This window comes from Aulonocara stuartgranti (genome assembly GCF_965226115.1).
Source record: "Aulonocara stuartgranti genome assembly, chromosome: 1".
Lineage (NCBI taxonomy): Eukaryota > Metazoa > Chordata > Actinopteri > Cichliformes > Cichlidae > Aulonocara > Aulonocara stuartgranti.
The window spans coordinates 28999205-29020745 of NC_138939.1; the positions used below are offsets into that span (position 1 = coordinate 28999205).

The 21541-nt window shown below is 41.3% G+C and overlaps 1 protein-coding gene across 1 annotated transcript; it reads right to left on the reverse strand.

Moving 5' to 3' along the window:
- Positions 1–16995: 16995 nt before the first annotated feature.
- Positions 16996–19297, reverse strand: mibp2 (muscle-specific beta 1 integrin binding protein 2). The gene is made up of 8 exons (XM_082536914.1): positions 19062–19297; positions 18578–18668; positions 18335–18383; positions 17919–18108; positions 17764–17835; positions 17565–17671; positions 17368–17458; positions 16996–17279 (listed from the first exon to the last, which is right to left on the reverse strand). Exons 1-7 carry the CDS (start codon positions 19085–19087, stop codon positions 17373–17375), a joined length of 621 nt encoding a protein of 206 aa, XP_082393040.1. The 5' UTR covers positions 19088–19297; the 3' UTR covers positions 16996–17279; positions 17368–17372.
- Positions 19298–21541: the final 2244 nt, after the last annotated feature.

Consider the following 21541-nt stretch of genomic DNA (forward strand, 5'->3'; position numbering starts at 1 on the left):
TGGATTTGAGCAAAGTAGGAATCTTCTGCTTATAGATTTTTAATCTTAAGAATGTTTTCTGTCTGGTAAATATCTGGGCAGGTTACATTTTGGGCTGCACAGATACACTCACCGGCCACTTTATTAGATACACCCTTTTGCCGTTTAATTCTTCATGGCACAGATTCAAGAAGGTGCGGGAAACGTTCCTCAGAGGTTTTGGTCAGAATATGATAGCAAAACAAATATTTGTCAGGTACACATCCATGATGTCAATCTCACATTCCACTACATCCCAAAGGTGCTCTATTGGACTGAGATCTGGTGACTGTGGAGGCCATCTGAGTAGAGTGAACTCATCGTCATGTTTGACAAAGCAGTCTGAGATGATCTGAGTTATGTGACATGGTGCGTTATCCTGCTGGAGGCAGTCATGCGAAGACCGGTAGGCAGTTAATACACAGCAGGATGCTCAATCATCCGGGGACAAAGCAGGATAGATCCGTGCTTTCATGTTGTTTACATCGTCTCTGACCTTACCGATGGTTGCAGCAGAAAGGCAATCTCAATGGACCAGGCAATGTTTTCCTGGTGTTTGCCTGGTGTGATCTTCTGCTGCTGCTACCCATCTGCTTTAGTCTGTCCATTCAGACATGCTCTTCTCCATACTTTGTTGTAATGAATTTCTTTTGCCTTCCTATTAAGATAATAAGATGGCGCCGGTGAGGTCGGCTGCCGTCACGACTGCTCCGACCACTTTTTCTTTGTCTTTGTTTTTTAAGTTAGTTTTCAGCGTTTCTAAATCGGCAAAATCATCACCATTGGGTACATTAGGTATGACAGTGACACTCTTGTTTCTATTGGTATACAATGTACTCACAATTCGAAGTTTTTAACTCCGGATCCGAGCTGGCCGAGTGAGATCTCGAGGGAGAACAAAGGGAAGCGGCGGCGGCCTAGAGGGAAGCGAGCCGGCGTCAGGAACAGGCTGAGAGCTCGTGCACACCGCACACCTCTGCCTAGCATCCTGCTCGCCAACGTCCAGTCACTGGAGAACAAGCTTGACGACCTCAGGGCCAGGATAAAGTTCCAGAGAGACATTCGGGACTGCAATCTCCTCTGCTTCACCGAGACATGGCTGAACCCAGCGGTGCCGGACCACGCCATCCAGCCGGCCGAGTTCTTCTCGGTTCACCGCATGGACAGGACACGGGACTCGGGGAAGTCAAGGGGAGGCGGCGTGTGTTTAATGGTGAACAACAACTGGTGCAACAGTGCGAACGTTGTTCCTCTCACACGCTCCTGCACACCAAATCTGGAACTTCTGTCCATCATGTGTCGTCCTTTTTATCTACCTCGGGAATTTACATCGGTCATTGTAAGTGCCGTTTATATTCCACCACAAGCGGACACGGTCACCGCCTTATGCGAGCTGCATGAGGCACTCACACAGCACCAGACACAACACCGGGACGCTGCGCTTATTGTGACGGGGGACTTTAATAGCACCAACCTCAAACGCGCAGCGCCGAACTTTTATCAACACATCACCTGCCCCACCAGAGGTGAAAGGACACTGGACCACTGCTACACTACGGTCAAGGACGGCTACAAGGCACAATCCCGCCCCCCGTTTGGCAAATCTGATCACGCCGCCATCTTCCTCATGCCAAAATACAAACAAAGGCTGAAACAGGAAGTTCCGGTTCAGAGGAAGGTCGCGCGCTGGACGGATCAATCGGTGGCCGCGTTACAGGACGCACTCGATGACGCAGACTGGGGCATGTTCAGAAACAGCTCCGACGATGACGTCAACGTGTTTACGGAAGCGGTTGTGGGATTCATCGGGAAACTAGCGGATGATACCGTGGAGACAAAGACTATCACAACGTTTCCCAACCAGAAGCCGTGGGTGGATAAAACCATCCGCGACGCTCTGAGATCCCGCACCGCTGCCTACAACACGGGACTCATGACGGGGGACATGGACCCGTACAAAGCCGCGTCATATAACGTGCGGAGGGCGGTGAAAGAGGCGAAGCAGCGCTACGGGAGGAAACTAGAGTCACAACTCCAACAGAGTGACTCTAGGAGCCTGTGGCGGGGACTAAGGACAATAACGGACTATAAAGCACCAACAACCGGTATGACGAACGCGGCCGTGACTCTGGCAGACGAGCTGAACACTTTCTATGCTCGCTTCGAGGCTGCAGCTAAGGTCTCCAACAATGCTAGTGTTAGTGGCGCTAACGGCTGCAGACAGGAAGATACTGCCAGCACCGGAAACGTGCTCGTCATCTCCGAGCATGAAGTAAGGAGAGCCTTCAAGAGAGTGAACACCAGGAAAGCAGCAGGACCAGACGGCATCCCAGGTCGTATCCTAAGAGACTGCGCATACCAGCTAGCTCCTGTGTTCACTGAGATATTCAACATCTCTTTATCTCAGTCGGTGATCCCCACATGCTTCAAAGAGTCCATCATTGTTCCTGTCCCGAAGAAACCCCACCCTGCTTCTCTCAATGACTATCGCCCTGTAGCCCTCACCTCAGTAGTGATGAAGTGCTTTGAACGCCTGGTCAGAGACTTCATCATTTCTTCACTACCAGACACACTGGACCCACTACAGTTTGCTTACCGTCCAAATCGTTCCACAGACGATGCCATCTCTCATCTCCTCCACACATCACTCACTCACTTGGACACTAGAAGGGGGAATTATGTTAAAATGCTCTTCATAGACTACAGCTCTGCATTTAACACCATAATTCCCTCCACACTCACCACCAAGCTGGAGTATCTGGGACTCAGCTCATCTATGTGTCAGTGGATCTCCAACTTCCTAACTGGCAGACCACAGGCAGTAAGGATGGGCGGACATGTCTCAGCCTCCACCACTCTCAGCACTGGAGCCCCCCAGGGGTGTGTTCTGAGCCCCCTGCTGTACTCTTTGTACACATATGACTGTGTGGCCACTACCAGCTCCACCACCATCATCAAGTTTGCTGACGACACCGTCGTGGTGGGCCTGATCTCTGATAACAACGAGACGGCCTACCTGAAGGAGATTAGGAATCTGGAGAACTGGTGCCAGAGGAACAACCTCCTTCTAAACGTCAGTAAGACAAAGGAGCTGATAGTGGACTTCAGCACTAAGCAGGAGAGGAACTACCAGACCCCCGTCATCAACGAGTGCCCAGTGGAGAGAGTGGACAGCTTCAAATACCTCGGAGTTCACATCACGCAGGACCTGTCATGGTCCTGTCACATCAACACCGTGGTGAAAAAGGCCCGACAGCGTCTCTACCACCTCAGACGCTTGAGAGACTTCCAACTGCCCTCCAAGGTGCTCAGGAACTTTTACTCGTGCACCATAGAGAGCATCCTGGCGGGAAACATCTTAACCTGGTTCGGGAACAGCACCATGCAGGACAGACGAGCTCTACAGAGGGTTGTGCGGTCAGCTGAGCGCACCATCCGCTCCGAGCTCCCTGACCTGCACTCAATCTACAGCAGGCGGTGCTGGACCAAGGCCAGGAAGATGGTGAAGGACCTCAGCCATCCCAACAACAGACTGTTCTCTCTGTTGAGGTCAGGAAAGCGATTCCGCTCCCTGAAGACCAACACAGAGAGACTGAGGAGGAGCTTCTTCCCGCAGGCGATACGGTCTCTCAATCACACCACCACACAGTACTGACCCACACATACAGTTCTTACACACACACTGGACTTTCTGGACTTTGGTTTTGCACAACACTGGTCACTATATTCTTCATTTCCGGTTAATACTTGTACAGCTGCTGTTATTGTGTATATATTTATTTATATTTAGATTTCTTCATACATTCTTATATAGTTCTATATTGTGTATTTTGTTGTACAGTTATTTTATTTTCAACTTTAATTTATATATTTTATCTTATTCTTCCCAGTTAAATTTACCCTTCATTCTAATTTGTGTTGTACAGTTATTTCATTTTTAACCTTAATTTATATTTTATTCCTTCCTAGTTAAATTTACCCTTTTTAATTTTTTCATATTTATTTCCTATCTTATTCATAGCCTTTTCCTTTTTCGTTTTCTTTAGGTCACGAGCAGTTGTCCAAGCATTTCACTACATATCGTACTGTGTATGACTGTGTACGTGACAAATAAAATTTGAATTTGAATTTTGAATTTATTAGCTCAAAGCAGTCTGGCTATTATCCTCTCCACTCTGCAATCAAGACATTTTTGCCAAGAGAACTGCCGCTCACTGAATACTTTTCGAAGCGTTCCCTGTAAACCCTAGAGATGCTCGTTTGGGAAAATCCCAGAATATCACCAGTTTCTGAAATACAGATCACCCTGTACGGCACCCACAACCACGCCACATTCAAAGTCACTTAAATCACTTTTCTTCCAAATTCTGATGCTCACTTTGAACTTCATCAACTTTGTCATCTTAACGATATCTGCACAGATATCGTTAAGATGAGTTGCTATCTGATTGGCTGATTAAATATTTGCACTAATGAGTGGTTGTTCATGTGTACCTGACAAAGTGTCTGGTAAGTGTGTTGTGCAATTTTCCCAGCTTCTTATATCCATAAATAGAAGACAACATTTATTTTTCTTCTCACACATTTCTATATTTGGGACATTTCACTGACAAAAGAACAATTAGTGACCTTATATGAGTTGTACTAAGCATCTAAGTCCACCAGGTGTCAGCAGAGTGACAGTTAATTTACCCGGATCTGGCTCTGTGACGATGGGGCACATGTGGGACACACCCCTGCAAAGTGACTGATCCATGAATGCTTCTCTCCTTTTTTTGGATGTCTGCATATTCTGTGGTTTAAATGAAAACTCACAACTGAAAATTTTAATCTGTTAATGTATATTTTAAAAACCTCATCCTGTGCTGGCAGGTGACAATTTCTTATGGAGGACCACAAGAGCCACGCGCATTGAAATAAAGAATTCTGTGCTTAAGTAATGAATTGTAGAATAAATTCTGCATTTGTAAATTCATTTTTGAATTCCAATTTAATAAACTGCATCTCAATGGGACATTCCTGGTTAAATAAAGGTTAAATAAAAAAAAAAAAAATCCTTTTCCCAATTGCTCTTTAATAAACTGCATTTCAAAATCCTTTTCCCACTTGCACTTTAATAAACTGCATTTCAAAATCCGTTTTCCATTTTCTCTTTAATAAACTGCATTTCAAAATCATTTTTGCATTTGCACTTTAATAAACTGCATTTCAAAATCCTTTTTCCATTTTCTCTTTAATAAACTGCATTTCAAAATCATTTTTGCATTTGCACTTTAATAAACTGCATTTCAAAATCCATTTCCCTTTCCTGTTCGCTCCGGATTAGCTCTTGGATTAATTTCCTTGCGGCTATTCAAATTAGCCACACAGTGGGATGTAAGGAGCTCTCTGATTGGTTGGACAGACACAGGCTGTCTGCTTGGATTTTTCTAGCTCATAGCTTCGCCCTGCTACGAAGCGTGTGTGCTTGTACAAAGGCCGTTCAGCCTTTGGATTTACACTCGGCTCGACATGGATATGTGAAGAATGAAGGGACCCTGCAGCGAAACGGAGAGCTCAACCTCTGACTGAGTGCCTGTTTTCGCAGTCTGACCACCTGTTGAAGGTAACGTGCTAACATGGCTAACGCTAGCATCACCTCACGTAGCCCCGTTATTTTAAGGTCATCTTAGCTTATGAAAATTTTACGTGGCAGCTGTACGAGCTAGCTACGTGATTTTGTAAGCTGCTGTGCTCTTCACAAATAAAGCTGGAATCAGCTCAGACTATTAGAACCGGCACTGAGGCCTGTTACATTTATACAGTGTTAGAGCAATGGCTGCAACCTACAGCCTTTAAACTAGCGATTAAAATGCTGACAGTAAACTCGTCAGTCCAGATGTTACCACATTACTTTATGATGCTTAGAGTTAAAACAACTGAGACAGGTTGATTAAAATAACAGCTGTCAGTTCTCTCATTCCTTATATCAAGACTGGAGATCACACTACTGATTTCAGTTCATTTAATATGTGAGTGCACAGATTCATTCTCAACTGGACATAAACGATGATCAAAGGTTGTATATATGATGAATTCATCAAATCCCAGCCTCTAACACAGTGCGCTGAATCTTAGCTTTGAATGTCCAGTATATTCTAATCAATGCAATTTAAGCATTCACTGAACCTACAGTATCTACACCTGTGTGGTAAAGACACAGATAATGAAATGTAATTATTAATACAATATACATCATGAAAAACGAAAGCTGAAATTGATTCAGTTCAGTACTTTTCTCTGTATGCTCTGTGATTATAAAGGCCTTAAATTCTGTGATACTGTAAATGATTTTCACAGAGGTCTTAACGTAGTTAAATCACTGCTGATAGTCTGGTTGTTTATATTTTCACGTTTTTGTGTCTGTAGGGCTGTTTGATGATGATTTGGATTCCTCTGGGAGATGAGGACACACCCACATCTGTTCCATACTGCAGCCATTGATGGTGTTATGGCTCTGAGGCAGCTTTGGGCCATCAGACGCACACACTGGAAAACCTTCATGCAGGAGAGACGGCCTCAGTGATTTAGGTTCATAAGCGAGTTCAAACATTTTCTGGCCTCTTATCACTTAGATTTCTTAGTCTTAAAAGTGAATGCATTTAAAGCAGGAACTGCGCACCTAGCCACCAGAAGTTTGGCAGCATGAGTACTGTAAAGTTTTGTAGGGTCCTTGTTAAAAATTCCACAAGCACCACACCACATTTGTCATATAAAGTTCCATTTTTTACAATACATTGTTGAAATTCTCTCCTGCATGAAGTCCAGGTGCTGGTTTTCCATGCGCGTGGCTCTTGTGGTCCTCCATAATTTCTGACTGCAAGTAACTTTCTTATAGAGGCGAACAGCAGGACTGATTTTTGTTTACTGACTCTGGTCCTCGCTGGTTTCTAAGACGGCCTCAACAGTCCCCACATAAACCTTAAATTGTCGCTGAACTGGTAAACAAACACGAGACAGACAAACATTGTCTCTGTTCACGTTAATTTTATATACTGTTGTCACGTACGAGGCACACACACAACAGGAGTTTGTTGACAGCAAAGTAGGTTACATTCCTCTCTCTCCCAACACGACCATGAGTCTCTCCCACCTCCTTCCACTTCGCATAAAACTCTAATTTTATACTCACTACTACAGCAGGAAACTGAGTCAAAAACAACATCACTCTGTTCACACCCGCCCTGTCCTTCTCGGCCGGGGGTGAACCACAGCGTGGCAAGCATCGTGGGGTCCAGACTTAGGAGAGAGGGGCACTCCGGTTCCACACCGATGAACTGAAGTACAGTGGAAACCACAGTTTGAATATCACTTTCAGTACCTTGACTTTGATTTTATTTGACTTTTTTTTTGTAAATACAGTGGCTCAGTATATGGATGCGTTTTTGCAACACTAATTGCTGGTGTTTTTCTGCATTTTTCTGAAAATGGGTCATGCAAAGACCCAAAAAAAGGAGAGAGGTTATGTTTGGGATTGTGATTTATTATAAAAGAAAAAAAAAACCTCCTTTGTGTAAAGAGGTTTTTGTTTGATTTATAATCAAATAATTTTTTATCCACTTAAAAGTGACATTTATCCCAACCTATTGAGTGGTTTTATTTTCCTTTTTTGGACTCATAAAATTTGACAAAGTGAACCTGTATCCGGATCTGCTCTTGAGTAGTTAATACTTTGATTGAATGAGGCTCTGGTCTCCCAAAAGGAGAAGGATCCAGAGGTAGACAGCTATAGAGGAGCAGTGGTTTCTGGGGCTGAGCTCTGTTCCCTGCAGGCATTTGGTTTAAACTTGTCTCTGCTTTTAGAAACTTGGCCGTCAGGAAAAACATAACACCCCCCCTCCTTCACAAAGACGCAAGCGAGTCACAGACTGGAGCAACAGCAGATGATGCTGTAGCGTGCAGCCTTCCTGTCTAAGTAAACAGTGATTCAGACGGATGAGGAGTGGGAGGCTGTGGTTTGCTCCAGCCTGGCAGCACCAAGCCTCTCCCAGCTCCACCACAACAGGATATGGTCCGTGGGCCCACACTGGCCACGGTTGCTTCATAATATTGTCTTCTCCAGCTTTTACCATTTGGTTCGCCTGGTAATATTCATGCACGCTGACTACCATGTGAGAAGCTGGACCCATGTTTCTGGAAAATATATCTCACTGTGGTGTTTTTGACCAAAGTGACAGTGAGTGAGGTTACTTTCCCTTCTCATCTGTGTCTTATATAACTCTACATACGCAAGTCTGGATAAGTGGGCACGGAGAAGATTAGTAATTAGGTTTCTGTGACTCAACAGATGGTACAGTGCAGATTTTAAGCACAACAGTTTACTATGTAACCACCGCATCTTTCCAAAACAGTAATTTTCAAACATATTTCAACTTTATGCTTTGATGGGAAGGAAGAAAATGTCATAACTCAGTGATAATTTTATAAAGTGTTTTGTTTCTATGCTATGGCTTACTCAACTCAGCCAGAGCAAGATGTCCTTCATCTTAGTCCACAAACTTTATATGACTGTCTTGGCTGACCGCTGGCTTGCCAGTAACGATTTTATATGCGATGAGCTGATAAAATAAACAGACAACCTACTGGAGCGTTACGTAATGAAAGTGTCGATTGTCGGCTGTTCCTCTTTGTGAAAGTTTCACTGCTGGGATTTTACCAGTGAGAGGCTTGCTGTGTTTAGGGATATGAAACATGAAAAGCTTCACTTACATGTGAAAAAGGAAGCTTTCATGAGATTCTGTGTAATCCTGTGAAAAACTAATATGCCCTTTCTACCTCCACAGGAATAAGGGGGTAAATGTCAGCTATGTGCTGCTAATTATATGCACTTGATTAACTGATCACCAGCAAGTGTGAGCACCTCTATAAGTGCAGATGTTTTTGATGTTTACTGGTCTGGAGCTTTAGGTGTGTGTTAACACAATCTCAGAAAATTCACCTCAACTTTGCATTGTGAAAAAGCTCAAGAGCTGCATTTCAGATTCTACGGGCCTCTGTTAGCATGTTAAATGTTAAAGTTCATGACAATAAAATTAGAAAAGAGGAAGCCTCTTCTCTCTAAAAAGAGAATGACAGCACATCTTAGGTTTGCATGTAAACAAACCACAAGACGTCCTTTAGACAGATGAGACCAAAGAAGAGATGTTTAGCCATAATGTACAGCACCACATTTAGCAAAAACCACACACAGCACATCAGCACAAACACCTCATACCAGCTGTCAAACACAGAAATGCAAGGGGTGGTAAAGCTTGTTTTAAATCCAAGGGGCACCTTGCAATCACTGAGTTAATAACAAAGAACTCTAAAGTCAAATGTTAGACCGCCTGTGTGACAACTGACATTTTGATCAAACCGGGTTATGCAGCAGAGCTATGATATCGACAGCAAATCTACAACAGAATGGCTAAAAAAGATAAGTCACTAAGATTAGTGTGCATAACTAATGATAACAGGCCTCAATTAATTGAAGCAACTTTGTAAGAGATGTGAGAGACTGGTGAAGTCATACAGGACACCATTACTTGGTGCTTTGTTTTTCACAGAACTGTGAAAGCTTTTTTGCCACATGTCTGTAGATTTTATTAATATTTACCAAAACAGACATTAACATGCAAAAGCAATATATATGGTAGGACCTACCTTTAAGCATACCTATAATATTATACGTTATTACCTCATGTGCCAAATAAGTAAAATCAGCTGATGGAGCTGTTGGAAAAATCTAACTTTGTTTTTTGTTGGGGTTTTTTTTTTTTTTTTAGTTGTAAAAATCCAAAAATGACAGCCAGTGCAAATGCTTTTAAGCTGGGCATTTTGCCTGTACCTTCATTACAGTAAAAAATCAAAAACAAACTCACTGAACCTCTATACTGTAATAAATTTCCCTTTGAAGTTGCAGCACAGTTATGGTAATGCTGCCATAACATTTGACATTCCCACCAACACCCTGAAGCTGGACCCAGGCTGGTCCTGATTAATCACCATGGGAGTTTCAACCATCAAAGTCTAAACACTACAGAGCAGAACTAGCCATTATAATAACTCTAATGATTTGGACTTTCACATTTTCTACTTGCTAAAGGAAAATGACTGTACTGTAGCCTACACATCCAGTTTTTAGTTGTATTTACTAAGACGTGAGCGTCACTGTACAAAATTTCCTGCATTTATACAATGTTTTTACATTTTGTTAGTAGATTATTATTGCTTTTAGTAAATGCTACTTCTAGCACCTATCTGCTGTAGAAACAGCAGTACAGCGTCTACAGTTTGAGTACCTAATGTAACGCTGGGGTTAACGGGTGGCTTGTTGTGTCTGCACTGTGGTATAATTTCTTCCAAGGTTAGTTCTGCTCAGTGTAAACACAGACATAGTTGTTGAACCACAGTAGATGTTTTCACTTCAAGCCTTCAGGTGCAACTTGAACCTTGCAGCAACAGCTCGCTGCCACGCTGGTCACATTTTCAAAACAAATGCTTGCAACAATCCCAAATGCCACTAAAAGGGTTTATGGCACAAATGGCTGGTTTCACGGGCTCCTCGGAGACTGCAGTAAAAGAGGTAAATATAGAAACAACTGGTAGGCTGAAAATAAGGCTTTAAACAGTGAAGCTGTGGTGAAGGGAAAGGGTGATTTGATTAAATGAATGTGCCCTGTTCTTGTTGTTTTCTTTGGTTGGGAATAGAGCAACAACGCTGCGAGAGAGACAAAGAGATAGTTTTGAGACAGGCAGCCGCAGAGCTACAGTCACCTCTTCTGGCAGGGTGGTTAGCGGTTGGACGGCTGTGTCCTGTCTGACCTGTGTGAGGTGGAGATGTGATAATACAAACCTGAAGTTAGAGGTCTGGAGGGAATTTATAGGGTTTTTTATATGCTCTATTTGAGTCGACCAGAGACGTCTGCTGCTTCCTCTGCTTTTAGGATGCACGTTGGAGAGGTGCGTAAGGAGACAGAGCAAGTGACGGGTACAGAAGACGCACACACACCCAGACAGAAAAGCAGGCATACAAAAACTTTCACACTCACACGCACAAACAAAATCCAGCAAGAACCAGTACTGCAACCCTCCTAACCTTTTGTGCGGTGGCTTGTGTGGTTTGGAAAACTCCAGGGTGTGTTGCAGTCCAACGGCAGTAGGAGTGTCAGAAGATGATGTCCTCTCTCCCCACACAGCCTTTCTATTAGCGCTGTATCTGAATACGAGGAGTTCACTGCAGCTGTAAGTTATAGATTCACTGGCCACTTCACTTTGCAACACCTGTTCAGCCAATCACACAGCAGCAACTCAGTGGATTTAGGCATGTAGACATGGTCAAGACGAACTGTTGTTGTCAGATGGGCTGGCCTGAGTGATTTATATCCTGCTGATCTGCTGGGATTTCCCCACATGATCATCTCTAAAGTTTACAGAGAATGGTAAGCAAAGGAGAAAATATCCAGTGAGGGCCAGGTCTATGGGTGAAAATGCATTTTTGATGTCAGAGGAGAATGGCTACTTGTTAGAGCCAAGCACAAGGTCATCTGTGAATGCACATCAAATCGGAAGCAATTGTGTGATGCTGTCATGCCATTATGGGCCAAAATCTCTGAGGAATGTTTCCATCTCCTTCTAGAATATGCTCCATGAAGAATTAAGGCAGTTCTGAAGGTAAAAGTGGGTTAAACCCAGTACTAGTAAGGTGTACCTAATGAAATGGCCAGTGAGTGTATTTGTACTTCACATTATTGCAACAATGTATAACATAAACTGGGAAATGTATTTCCTGAGAGTAAGAATCTCTTTTGTGAGAGTGTCCTGGACCAAGATAAGCACAAAAGTCCTCCAACTGATTTTGTGTGTCAAAATTTCAGACACAATTTTTTCTCCGCATTTAATTTTTATTTAAAATTTTTGTCACCCATAAACAGTCCAAATTTAGACCTGAGATTTTGCACTTAAAGTAAAAAGAAGTATAACAGTAAATCAGCTCACTACAAACTTCACATCTGAAGGCAAAGGGGGGCCCAACTCTGCACCAGTAGAGCTTGTTAGTTTTTGGTTGTCCTTGACTTGCCAGCCACTTTGTTTTGTAAAGTAAGGAAAGCCATGGAAATGTAAATGCCACCATGCCTCAGTTCAGATTTGAGAAAACGTCTCATTTTTTCCCAGGCAGGCCCTGCCCGCAACAATCAAGAGTTATGTAACTGCTTATCTCCCACAGCCAGGTCTAGACTGACTCACTTACACCCATTCTAAAACAGGTTTGCTACTTCTTGAGGAAATTGACACCATCTATGAAATGATTCTTGGCATCATTTCGTGCCAGGCTGACCCATTTGAGGACATTAGTACACAGAGTACACTCACAGCGAGACTCTCACACAGAGAATTTTCAAATACTGATATCTCTGCCTGTGACTTTGCACACAATGTCAGACTTCCTGCCTCAGAAAGTCTGGTCCAAGCTAAGGAATTGCATTGTAAATGGATGGGATGAATTATTATGGGTTTTGCCCTGCATGAAACCAGGAAATTCCCAAGAAGTGTAGGATTGTAATAAGATCTCCCACTCACTATCTCTCCTGCTCTCTCTCTCTGACCCCTCAATGCCCATGAATGAACATTTGAACATACTGGTTTGAATGCACTGATCTTCTAGTAGGAGGAAGAATTGAAGCAGAGATTATTTTTGAAGTTTAAATGGCATAAATCAAATATTCTTTTTTTTTTGATCAAGGTCTTTTTATTGAACAAAGAATTGCTTCCAACAACAATTATGGCAAAATTAACAAACAGTTGTGCCCCCCCCCCCCCCCCCCCATCAAGAACAGTGTAACTAAAACCCAGCCAGAGAGGAAAGAAGAGATAAAATAACATAAAATAAAATAAAATTACAGATACAAAGTAAATAATAAAATAAATGAACAACAGCAAGAGGAAAAAAAAAACAACAACAAAAAAACACCCCACTCACACGCACATTAAGCAATAGTATCCGGACTTAATCTTTCAAAGTAAGTAAGAAAAGGTCGCCATGTGTCATAAAACCTCCGAACCGAACCTTTTACAGTGTAGCGGATCTTTTCCAGCTGAGTATAGTACATGACATCCTTAACCCATTGCCCATATACAGGTGGAAGTGGCTCTTTCCATTTCAATAATATCATTCTACGGGCCAAAAGAGTGCAGAAGGCCAGAAGATCAGAGTGTGATTTGGAAAGACTGGCATCACAAGGCGTCACCCCAAAAATAGCTATAAACGGGCAGGGTGCAATTGGAACACCAAATATGTTGGACATGGTTTCAAATATGCTTTTCCAAAAGCTACCCAGTTTTGGACACGCCCAGAACATGTGAAATAGGGAAGCAGGCTCTCGTTTGCACCGGTCACATGTGGGGGTCAAACCCATCCTTGATTTTGCTCAGTCTAGTTTTAGACCAATGGAGACGGTGAACCACTTTGAACTGAATCACCACATGTTTAAGGCAAATAGATGACGAAGAAACTCTATTGATTATCTTATGCCAAGTCTCATCTGTAATCCGTTGGCCAAGATCACTTCCCCATCGTTCCCTAAGTGATTGCAATGTGGACAGCCTAAAATTACTTAACAGCTCATAAACATCACTTATAACCCGCTTAGCATTTGGTTTAAAATCAAAAATATCATCCAAAAGGGATGGAGGTGGACAGGACAGAAAGCAGTCAGTATTAGAAGCAACAAAATTCCTGAGTTGTAGATACTTGAAAAAGTGTGACTGAGGAATCTTGAACTTGTTCACCAGCTGTTCAAATGAGGAAAAGATATTGTCTGTGAAAAGAGCAGTCATTGACGTTATTCCAAGCTTTGTCCATATGTTAAATGCCTCGTCCGTTAAGGATGGGGAGAACATGCAATGTCTATGCGGTGGTGCATTAAGAGAGAGTTCAGTCTGTTTAAAGTGCCGTCTGAGCTGATACCATAACTTCAGTGAGTGGACAACAAGAGGATTCGTGGTGAAGCTGGAGATCGGTCCCGCCAGAGGTAATCTGGCACACAGCAAAGACACCAGGGAGGATTGACTCACCGACAGCCGCTCCAGTGTTACCCATGATGATGATAAATTATCATGGTCTTTTATCCAGTACAATAATGCTCTTATATTAGCTGCCCAGTAATAAAACAGAAAATTTGGGAGTGCTAAGCCTCCTGCGCTCCGCGGTCTTTGTAATACACTCTGTTTCAGCCTAGGTGGTTTTTTGTTCCAAATGAAGGAGGAGATTTGACTATTTAGATTATTAAAAAAAGACTTGGTTAAAAAAATTGGAAGACACTGAAAAAGATATAGAAATTTAGGAAATATAGTCATCTTAATGATATTTAATCTACCACCCAGCGAAAGAGGCAAGGACTCCCACTTTCCAAAATCCTCCTTTAGTTTAGACAATAAAGGAAGATAATTGGTTTTATACAAGTTTTTATGGTTCTGCGTAATCCAAATGCCCAAGTATTTGAACTTGTTATAGCTGAGCTTGAAAGGTGCTAAAATAGGCGAAAGTTCCCCGGTTATTGTACCTAAAGGTATTGCCTCACTTTTCCCGAAATTCACCTTATATCCGGAAATTGTCCCGAATTCCTTAAGTACATCTAAAAGTTTAGGGAGGCTATTTGAAGGGTTGGAAATAAACAAGAGCATGTTGTCGGCATAAAGAGAGACTTTATGCTCGATATCCCCACGACGTATTCCCTCAACCTCAACACAGTGTCTTAGAGCAATAGCTAGCGGTTCAATTGCGATGGCAAAAAGGAGAGGTGACAAAGGGCACCCCTGTCGTGTGCCACGCTGAAGCTGAAAAAAGGGGGACAGACTATTGTTGGTCCGAATGGCCGCTACAGGGTCACAGTACAATACTTTTATCCAGGATACAAAATTACTCCCGAGGCCAAGCATAAATCAAATATTCTAAATGAATGTATGAAGCTTTTCGCTGAAAAAAAATCACAACAATCAAAACCAAAATGAGGGGAAGTTTAAGCAGACTGAAGAGTGTATGGAGGCCATCGATGTCGATAAATACAACAATAAAACATGAAATCTATAATAAAATCTAACACACAGCTTGTAAGAGCCTAATTCACCTCCTCTGGGGTTGTTCAGTGCAGCTGCTTTTTAACCTCAAAAAACCATAAAAGCTGCTTTGTACCATGCGCTCAGGCCTTCATGCATGCTTGTAGTATAATATCAACATGTCTGTTTCATTCCACAATAACACACTGGACACTGGGGAAACAGTGACTACTAAAGGGAAAAGATTTATGACGACAGATCTAAAAATATAATTCAGTTTGTTTCAAAAGGCTGGTTAGTTTAACATCAGGGTAAACGGCTCCTCTTGTACAATGAGTCATATTTTTTAACCAATCCAAAGGATATTGAAAAGGAGCTTTCTGCACAATAACTGCAAACGATGAGACGACGACTCGACACTGACAAAGAGGGAAAAAAGCACTTCTCACATTTCTCTGACCTACATAATGCCTCCATACATTCCTTCAGCCACATTACATAACGTGTGGAGTGACTCAGAGAGGCCCAGAGGACACACCCAGCTCAGATAGTTCTTCTGCTGAATTAGATTTCATCAGCTGTAATAGAAGTACAACACTCTGTATTGACTCGTGCACATTATATAGGCCTGTTTATAAAACATTAGGGAAATGATTCATATCATTTCTCTCGAGTTTTTCCTTTTCAATTTTCAAAAGCAAAAGGAAAACTTTCTGAGACTTTTAGGGAACATCTTTTTTTGCTTCAAAAAAATTACATAGAAAGATGTGGGTTTAGTCCATATGTGGCTACACAATTTCTATTATTCCTATTTTTATTATTCAAAGTGCACATTAAATAAGTATCATTTGAAATCTTTAAACGTGGCTAACGGTCTGTGTTAGCTAACAGTCTGTAGGGGTCTTTATATGAAGGTCGATGTTTCTGTAAATGTGTAATTAGCACTACTTGTTTAAACTCAGTCATGGGTTTTTATTCTTTGTTGGATTTTTAATATAATTTTGACACGTCTATAAAAGCTGGAAAATAACATCAAATTTCCTACATTTGCTAAACATGGGGGAAAACTGAAGTTTGTTTATAGGATAAGGTATAAAAACGTTAAAAATGAGTGAATGGGCCCAATTACTGATCACTAAGTGTAAGGTTTATACAGGATCTAAATTAACAGTACAGGCAATTACCAGTTTTTCTATGAGGCGTCCAATGTGTCGCCTCAAATTTGGACACAAGATACATTCAGTTTGCTTTCCTAATAAATAACATTACTGGTATTTACATTTCTAAAATATTTAATTCCTAAGATGTTTCTTTTTATGACAGGTGGTTAATACATTTGTTAAGCACCGTAGATGTTTAAGATTTTAGGACATAAGTAAAAAAAAAAAAAATGCATAGTGCTTTTTATATAGTGCATTTTTTTTTAATAATCAAAAACACTTTTAAAACAACCTCCGCTCACTAATGTGCTTAAGAAACAAACTATAGCATATACTCAAAAACATGATCTGTGTGCCTTACACCATTGTCCAATCTGACACTGCATGTTTTTTCCTAAATGAGACTGTTTTCAGCCGTTTATTCATGCGATTTGTTACACGAACCCATTTAATCAGTAAAACTTCAAAGTTATGTAATTGAGTTTAATCTGTATGAAAGAAGAGTCCAAATGTGTGTGAATTTGGATAAGCTGTACTCACGAGGAGAGTCCCTCTTATCGTTTGCACCAACTGTTGCCTGGGAGCAAGATAGAGAAAGCTAAATGTGCCCATCTAAGCAGCTACTCAATGTTCCTGGTGTATATTTTAAATAACCAATTTAAAGTTAAACACTTCAGAATTCACAAAGTTCCATTTTGCAACAGCTGAAGTGGGAGTGTCGTGTTCTAAAAATAATCAGTACACGTTGTAATTGGCAGGAGGATCATTTATTGACATACGCAACTTGAGTGCAACCATCCTGTTAACAAATCCATCAATTCTCTTTGGAGTGTACTCTGTATCAAAGCAATAAATACGATCGATATAAAATCATGCCAGCATCATATGCTGAAAGGTAAACATTTACAAAATAACAAAAAAAAACAAAAACATAGCACTCTGATAAATGAGCTGCCAGGTGGAAACTTAAGGCAAGGCGGTCTTCAGCTTGCAGATTGATTATATGATCCTTTTAGCCAATCAGATGATCTGCAATACAGAAAGTACACAAAATCAGTAACAGAAGTTTACATATAAAACAGGTTTTTTTTGCTATATAATTACAGGATTTTAATACTTTTGTTAGAGAGACTTCTGGATGTTATTCAGGATGTCGCCATAGACAAAGTTGAACAGCGCCTCCTTTGACTTGGTTCCGTCCAGCTGCACTGTAAGAGGATACACACACATTTAATCAGTGTGGTCAGCCTTTATGTGACAAAGCACCACACATGGTTACAACATTTACAATAATAAAAAACGGAATCAACTTACCAACATCAACAGCTGATGCCTCCATGATGTTCTTATGTTTCAGGTACATGGGCCAGACGTGGCCGTCAAAAAGGCCAGGTGGGTCTGGTACCAGGTAGTTTCTTGAGCTGCAGAATGACACAAGACCAGTTAAAAAAAAGATTAAGCTACAGCTGCATGGATGGCAAACACATGTGAAGAACAACACTAGAGCACTTACCACCTCCTCTTTTTGCATTCTTCATATGGGATGGAAATAAAGTAGCGTTGGTTCAGCACGTCGATCAAAGGTCTGCAACAGGTACAGATGAATTGGTGTCATTTGACTTCGAGAACAAGCACTTAACTCACATGTAGCTAAGCACAGATTCTTACTCGTAGGTGTAAAGCAAGAAGCCTTCCACAATAAGGATGTGAGTCTCCTCATCCTCCTTGCGGTCAGACTTTGGCACGATCTCAGAATCCAGGGTGTTATTAACGCCATGAGACTTCTCAAACTTCACCGGGTTCTCCAGCCACGCATAGATGGTACTCATCATAGCCTCCATGTCCAGAGCAGTGATGACTGAAGAGATGGCAGAGGGGGAGAAGGAAGAAAAAAAAAAAAAACAGAAGTGTGCAGAAAGTTGCAAAAAAGAAAACAAGTGAGAAACATGTTCAAACTCCCAGATTTCGTTTACATTGCATGCACGTTAGGAATGAAACACAACATTAAGGTTGAGTCATACACGCAAAACACAAACACACACAGACACCCACACACAAAGCCCTTCATAAAAACCCAGGCTTACCATCGTACTGCTTAAAGCCATCTTCACCAACTTCAATCTGATCTTGGGGCTGAAACATACATTGATGAGATGTACCCAGGTACATTCCACTAATGCTACACTCTGCTATATGGAAGGCGCTAGATTTTTTTTTGTTTGTTTGTTTTTAACAATACACACACTGTGTCAAACTGCTACCCAGAGCAGTCTCTTTGGTGAACTAAATCCAAAATGTAAAGATATGGAGATATGCATGTGGCTCACCTTGAAGAAGTCATCCTGATGTACCACGCAACAGTTGGGCAGGTTCTTGATCAGTCTGTTGGTGAGGGTGGTTTTCCCTCCGTTGGTTACACTACAGGGGAAGAAAAGGAATTCAAATGAATGAAGTGTGGTTGATGTAAAATAGGGCATGTGTTGCGGGGTCATTTTAAGGTAGTAGGCAGCCATATTTCCTCGTTAATTACTCATCTAATGCATTTTAACGTGTAATGTCAGGGCTGCCGGGTGCATGGTGTACTCGGCTATATTACATGCTTACAACGTTAGCTATTATTCATAAATTACCACATGGTTAGTTTAATATTTACAGAACCCAATGAGTGGCAATCGAAATGTTATAACGTTACGGTTCGAACAAAAAGCCATACCGGATGTAATGACCGCCGTCCCCACGTGTGACGGCCTTACAAGGCCTACAAGGTTGCTTAGCTTAGCTTAGCTTAGCCATTCATCGTCTAGTACTCACCCGCCAATACCGATGATGTACTTCATGTTTCCGTAAGTAGCCGAGAGGTCAAAACGTCAATAAAACCGGGTCAGGAGCACAGTGATCAGACGAGAAGAAGCTTAAAAAGAGAAGGTTGCAGCAGGAAACGTCAACTACTTGATTCCTCCATGGTACTTGAGTTGAGTGAGTAAGGTAAGAGCGGAGGAGACGGGCTGTCACGCGCACACGGTCTTCCACCAAAGAGGACCTTGGTTCTCTGTCGCTTCTACACATACCGGAGGGAGCCACGCGATTGGCTATTTAAACACTTCGAGTTGGCCGGAGGCGTAAGTGCTTCTATTCTCAGCCAATCAGAAGCGGAATAGAGGTAGCGTCAACTTCTTTATTTTAATCTTAATTTAACTGTTTCTGGTCTGCAGTATACGATTAAACTATACTATTTCATCTTAATTTAACCAGCTATATTAATGTTTACATGACGTCACAGCCATCATGAATGCGAGCCGCTAATATTGTCAACTTCGATGGAAAAGGTTCCTACATGAAACTGCTCGGTGAAGCTTGGTGAAGGATTTTTTTTCTCTCAAATCCCTATTTTATGGAAATAGACACTGCCGCTAGGTTTTTCGAATGTATTCTTTTAGTGTTTTGAACTTTACAAGGCAAGTGCCATTTAATTTTAATCACGAGAAGAAACATCTCAAACCAGGAAAGTCTAGTTAGTTACAGAGTTATTACAGGACCCAGGAAAGCATACCTTTTTAATGTTACTGCCCCTTTTACATTTTTTTTTACATAAAGATAATAAAAAAATAATACGTTTTATTTCTAGGTCCATTTCAAAGCCCAAAAGCAGTTTACATTAGTACAGCAATTTAAAAACATATGCACAATGAAATGACAATAAAACCAAAAATTAAAATAACAAAAAACTATTTTAAAATAAGTGGTCATGGTAACAATGAGGTAACAGAAGTGATACATTTTTTTTATCCAGCATAACCTTTTGATGCATCACATGTGCACTAGTTGTAAAGAGTTTTAACTTAGATGAACTTCTGCACAGTACTGTAATATAATATCAGCTACAAGTCATATGAACGCTTTCCATTGAATTCCTGATTTTTATCATGAGCACCATGGCATAATCAATATCATCACCTTTAAGATATGATAGACAGAGTCCTATAGTGCACACTATGCCACTTCACTGAGTTATAGAAGGTGTAAAATCACCATAAAGACAGAAAGCACTTTACAGAAAGTGCCTCATTGGTAGCATTTCACTTATCTAATCAGAGAAGACAGAGGCTCTTTGAGTAACCGGGGCTGACAGACGCGTGACTTTAGGGCAACTGGTGGAAGATGAACTCTCCAATTATTTCCCATTTCCCGCTTTCTTTTACAGATTTTCTTTCATAACCTTGTGGCATATATGTATATATATATGTATGTGTGTGTGTGTGCGTGTGTGTGTGTGTGTGTGTGTGTGTGTGTGTGTGTGTGTGTGTGTGTGTGTAATGTGCAATGTGAGTGTGTCTTTACACACTCACATTGCTGTGGTGTTACTTTGGCCAGTCTGCTGCTGACCTTTTTCTGTTTTGTTTTGAAACTTCCCAACCAACTCCATGACACTGTTTCCTGAGGTTGCACCAAAATATTGCCTGTGTTAGGCCTTACAACCTCAACTATGAAGAGCAAGTGGCCAAGTGTGGAATTCAGTTAGGCTTGTAAGACTTATATTTATAGTTTGACAGAGCTATATTCTGGCAGCTTGTAGTCTGAGAGTTTCATGAATTTCTTGAAGAAGAAGAATCAGCAACAAAGCCTTCATTTTATGGTGTAATTGTGTTCTTCAAGGTCAACAGTCAAATAATCAACACCTCTGATACTGAGACTACATCTGCACCAAAAGTCATAAAAAAATTTCTCTGAGTATTACACAGTATTACTTGACAAAATATAGATAACTAGAATACTGAAGAAGTCACTTCTAGCTGTGTGACTTCTGTGTTACAGTCCTCTCATGTATACAAAAGCAGCCTGTAGTGAAACAAAAGTTCATGTTGCTAGGCAAATGTAGCACAATATAAAAATGCTCCTTTAACCTAAAAATTAGGTAAAATAATAATTGTTAAATTATGCATAAGTTTAGAACCCTAAATATATTTGTTAGTTTTGTATCATTATTGTGCTCTGAAAAACAGCTCTACATGAAAAAGACACTAAGTACGTCTTTGGTGCTTCCACAGGAATTAGGTGGACAAGTAGCAGCCAGGTGCTGATAATTAAATGCACTTAATTAACTGATTAGCTGATAAGAAAGTGTGAGCGCCTTTACAGAAACACAAATTCTGGCAAATTCTACATCTCACACTATACAGGCCCTTGGTTTGTATGTTAAATGTTCAAGTTCAATATCTAAATTCACTAAAAATACTTGTTTGGTTTGTTTGGATGGGTTGCCAGGAAAAAGCTGCTTCTCTCTAAAAAGAACA

Coding starts and splice junctions, on each gene's coding strand:
- mibp2 (XM_082536914.1), bottom strand. CDS start 19,087: ATGAAGTACATCATCGGTATTGGCGG. Junction 18,384..18,577: donor ATCAGGATGACTTCTTCAAG/GTGAGCCACATG, acceptor TGTATGTTTCAG/CCCCAAGATCAGATTGAAGT. Junction 17,836..17,918: donor TTCTTGCTTTACACCTACGA/GTAAGAATCTGT, acceptor TACCTGTTGCAG/ACCTTTGATCGACGTGCTGA.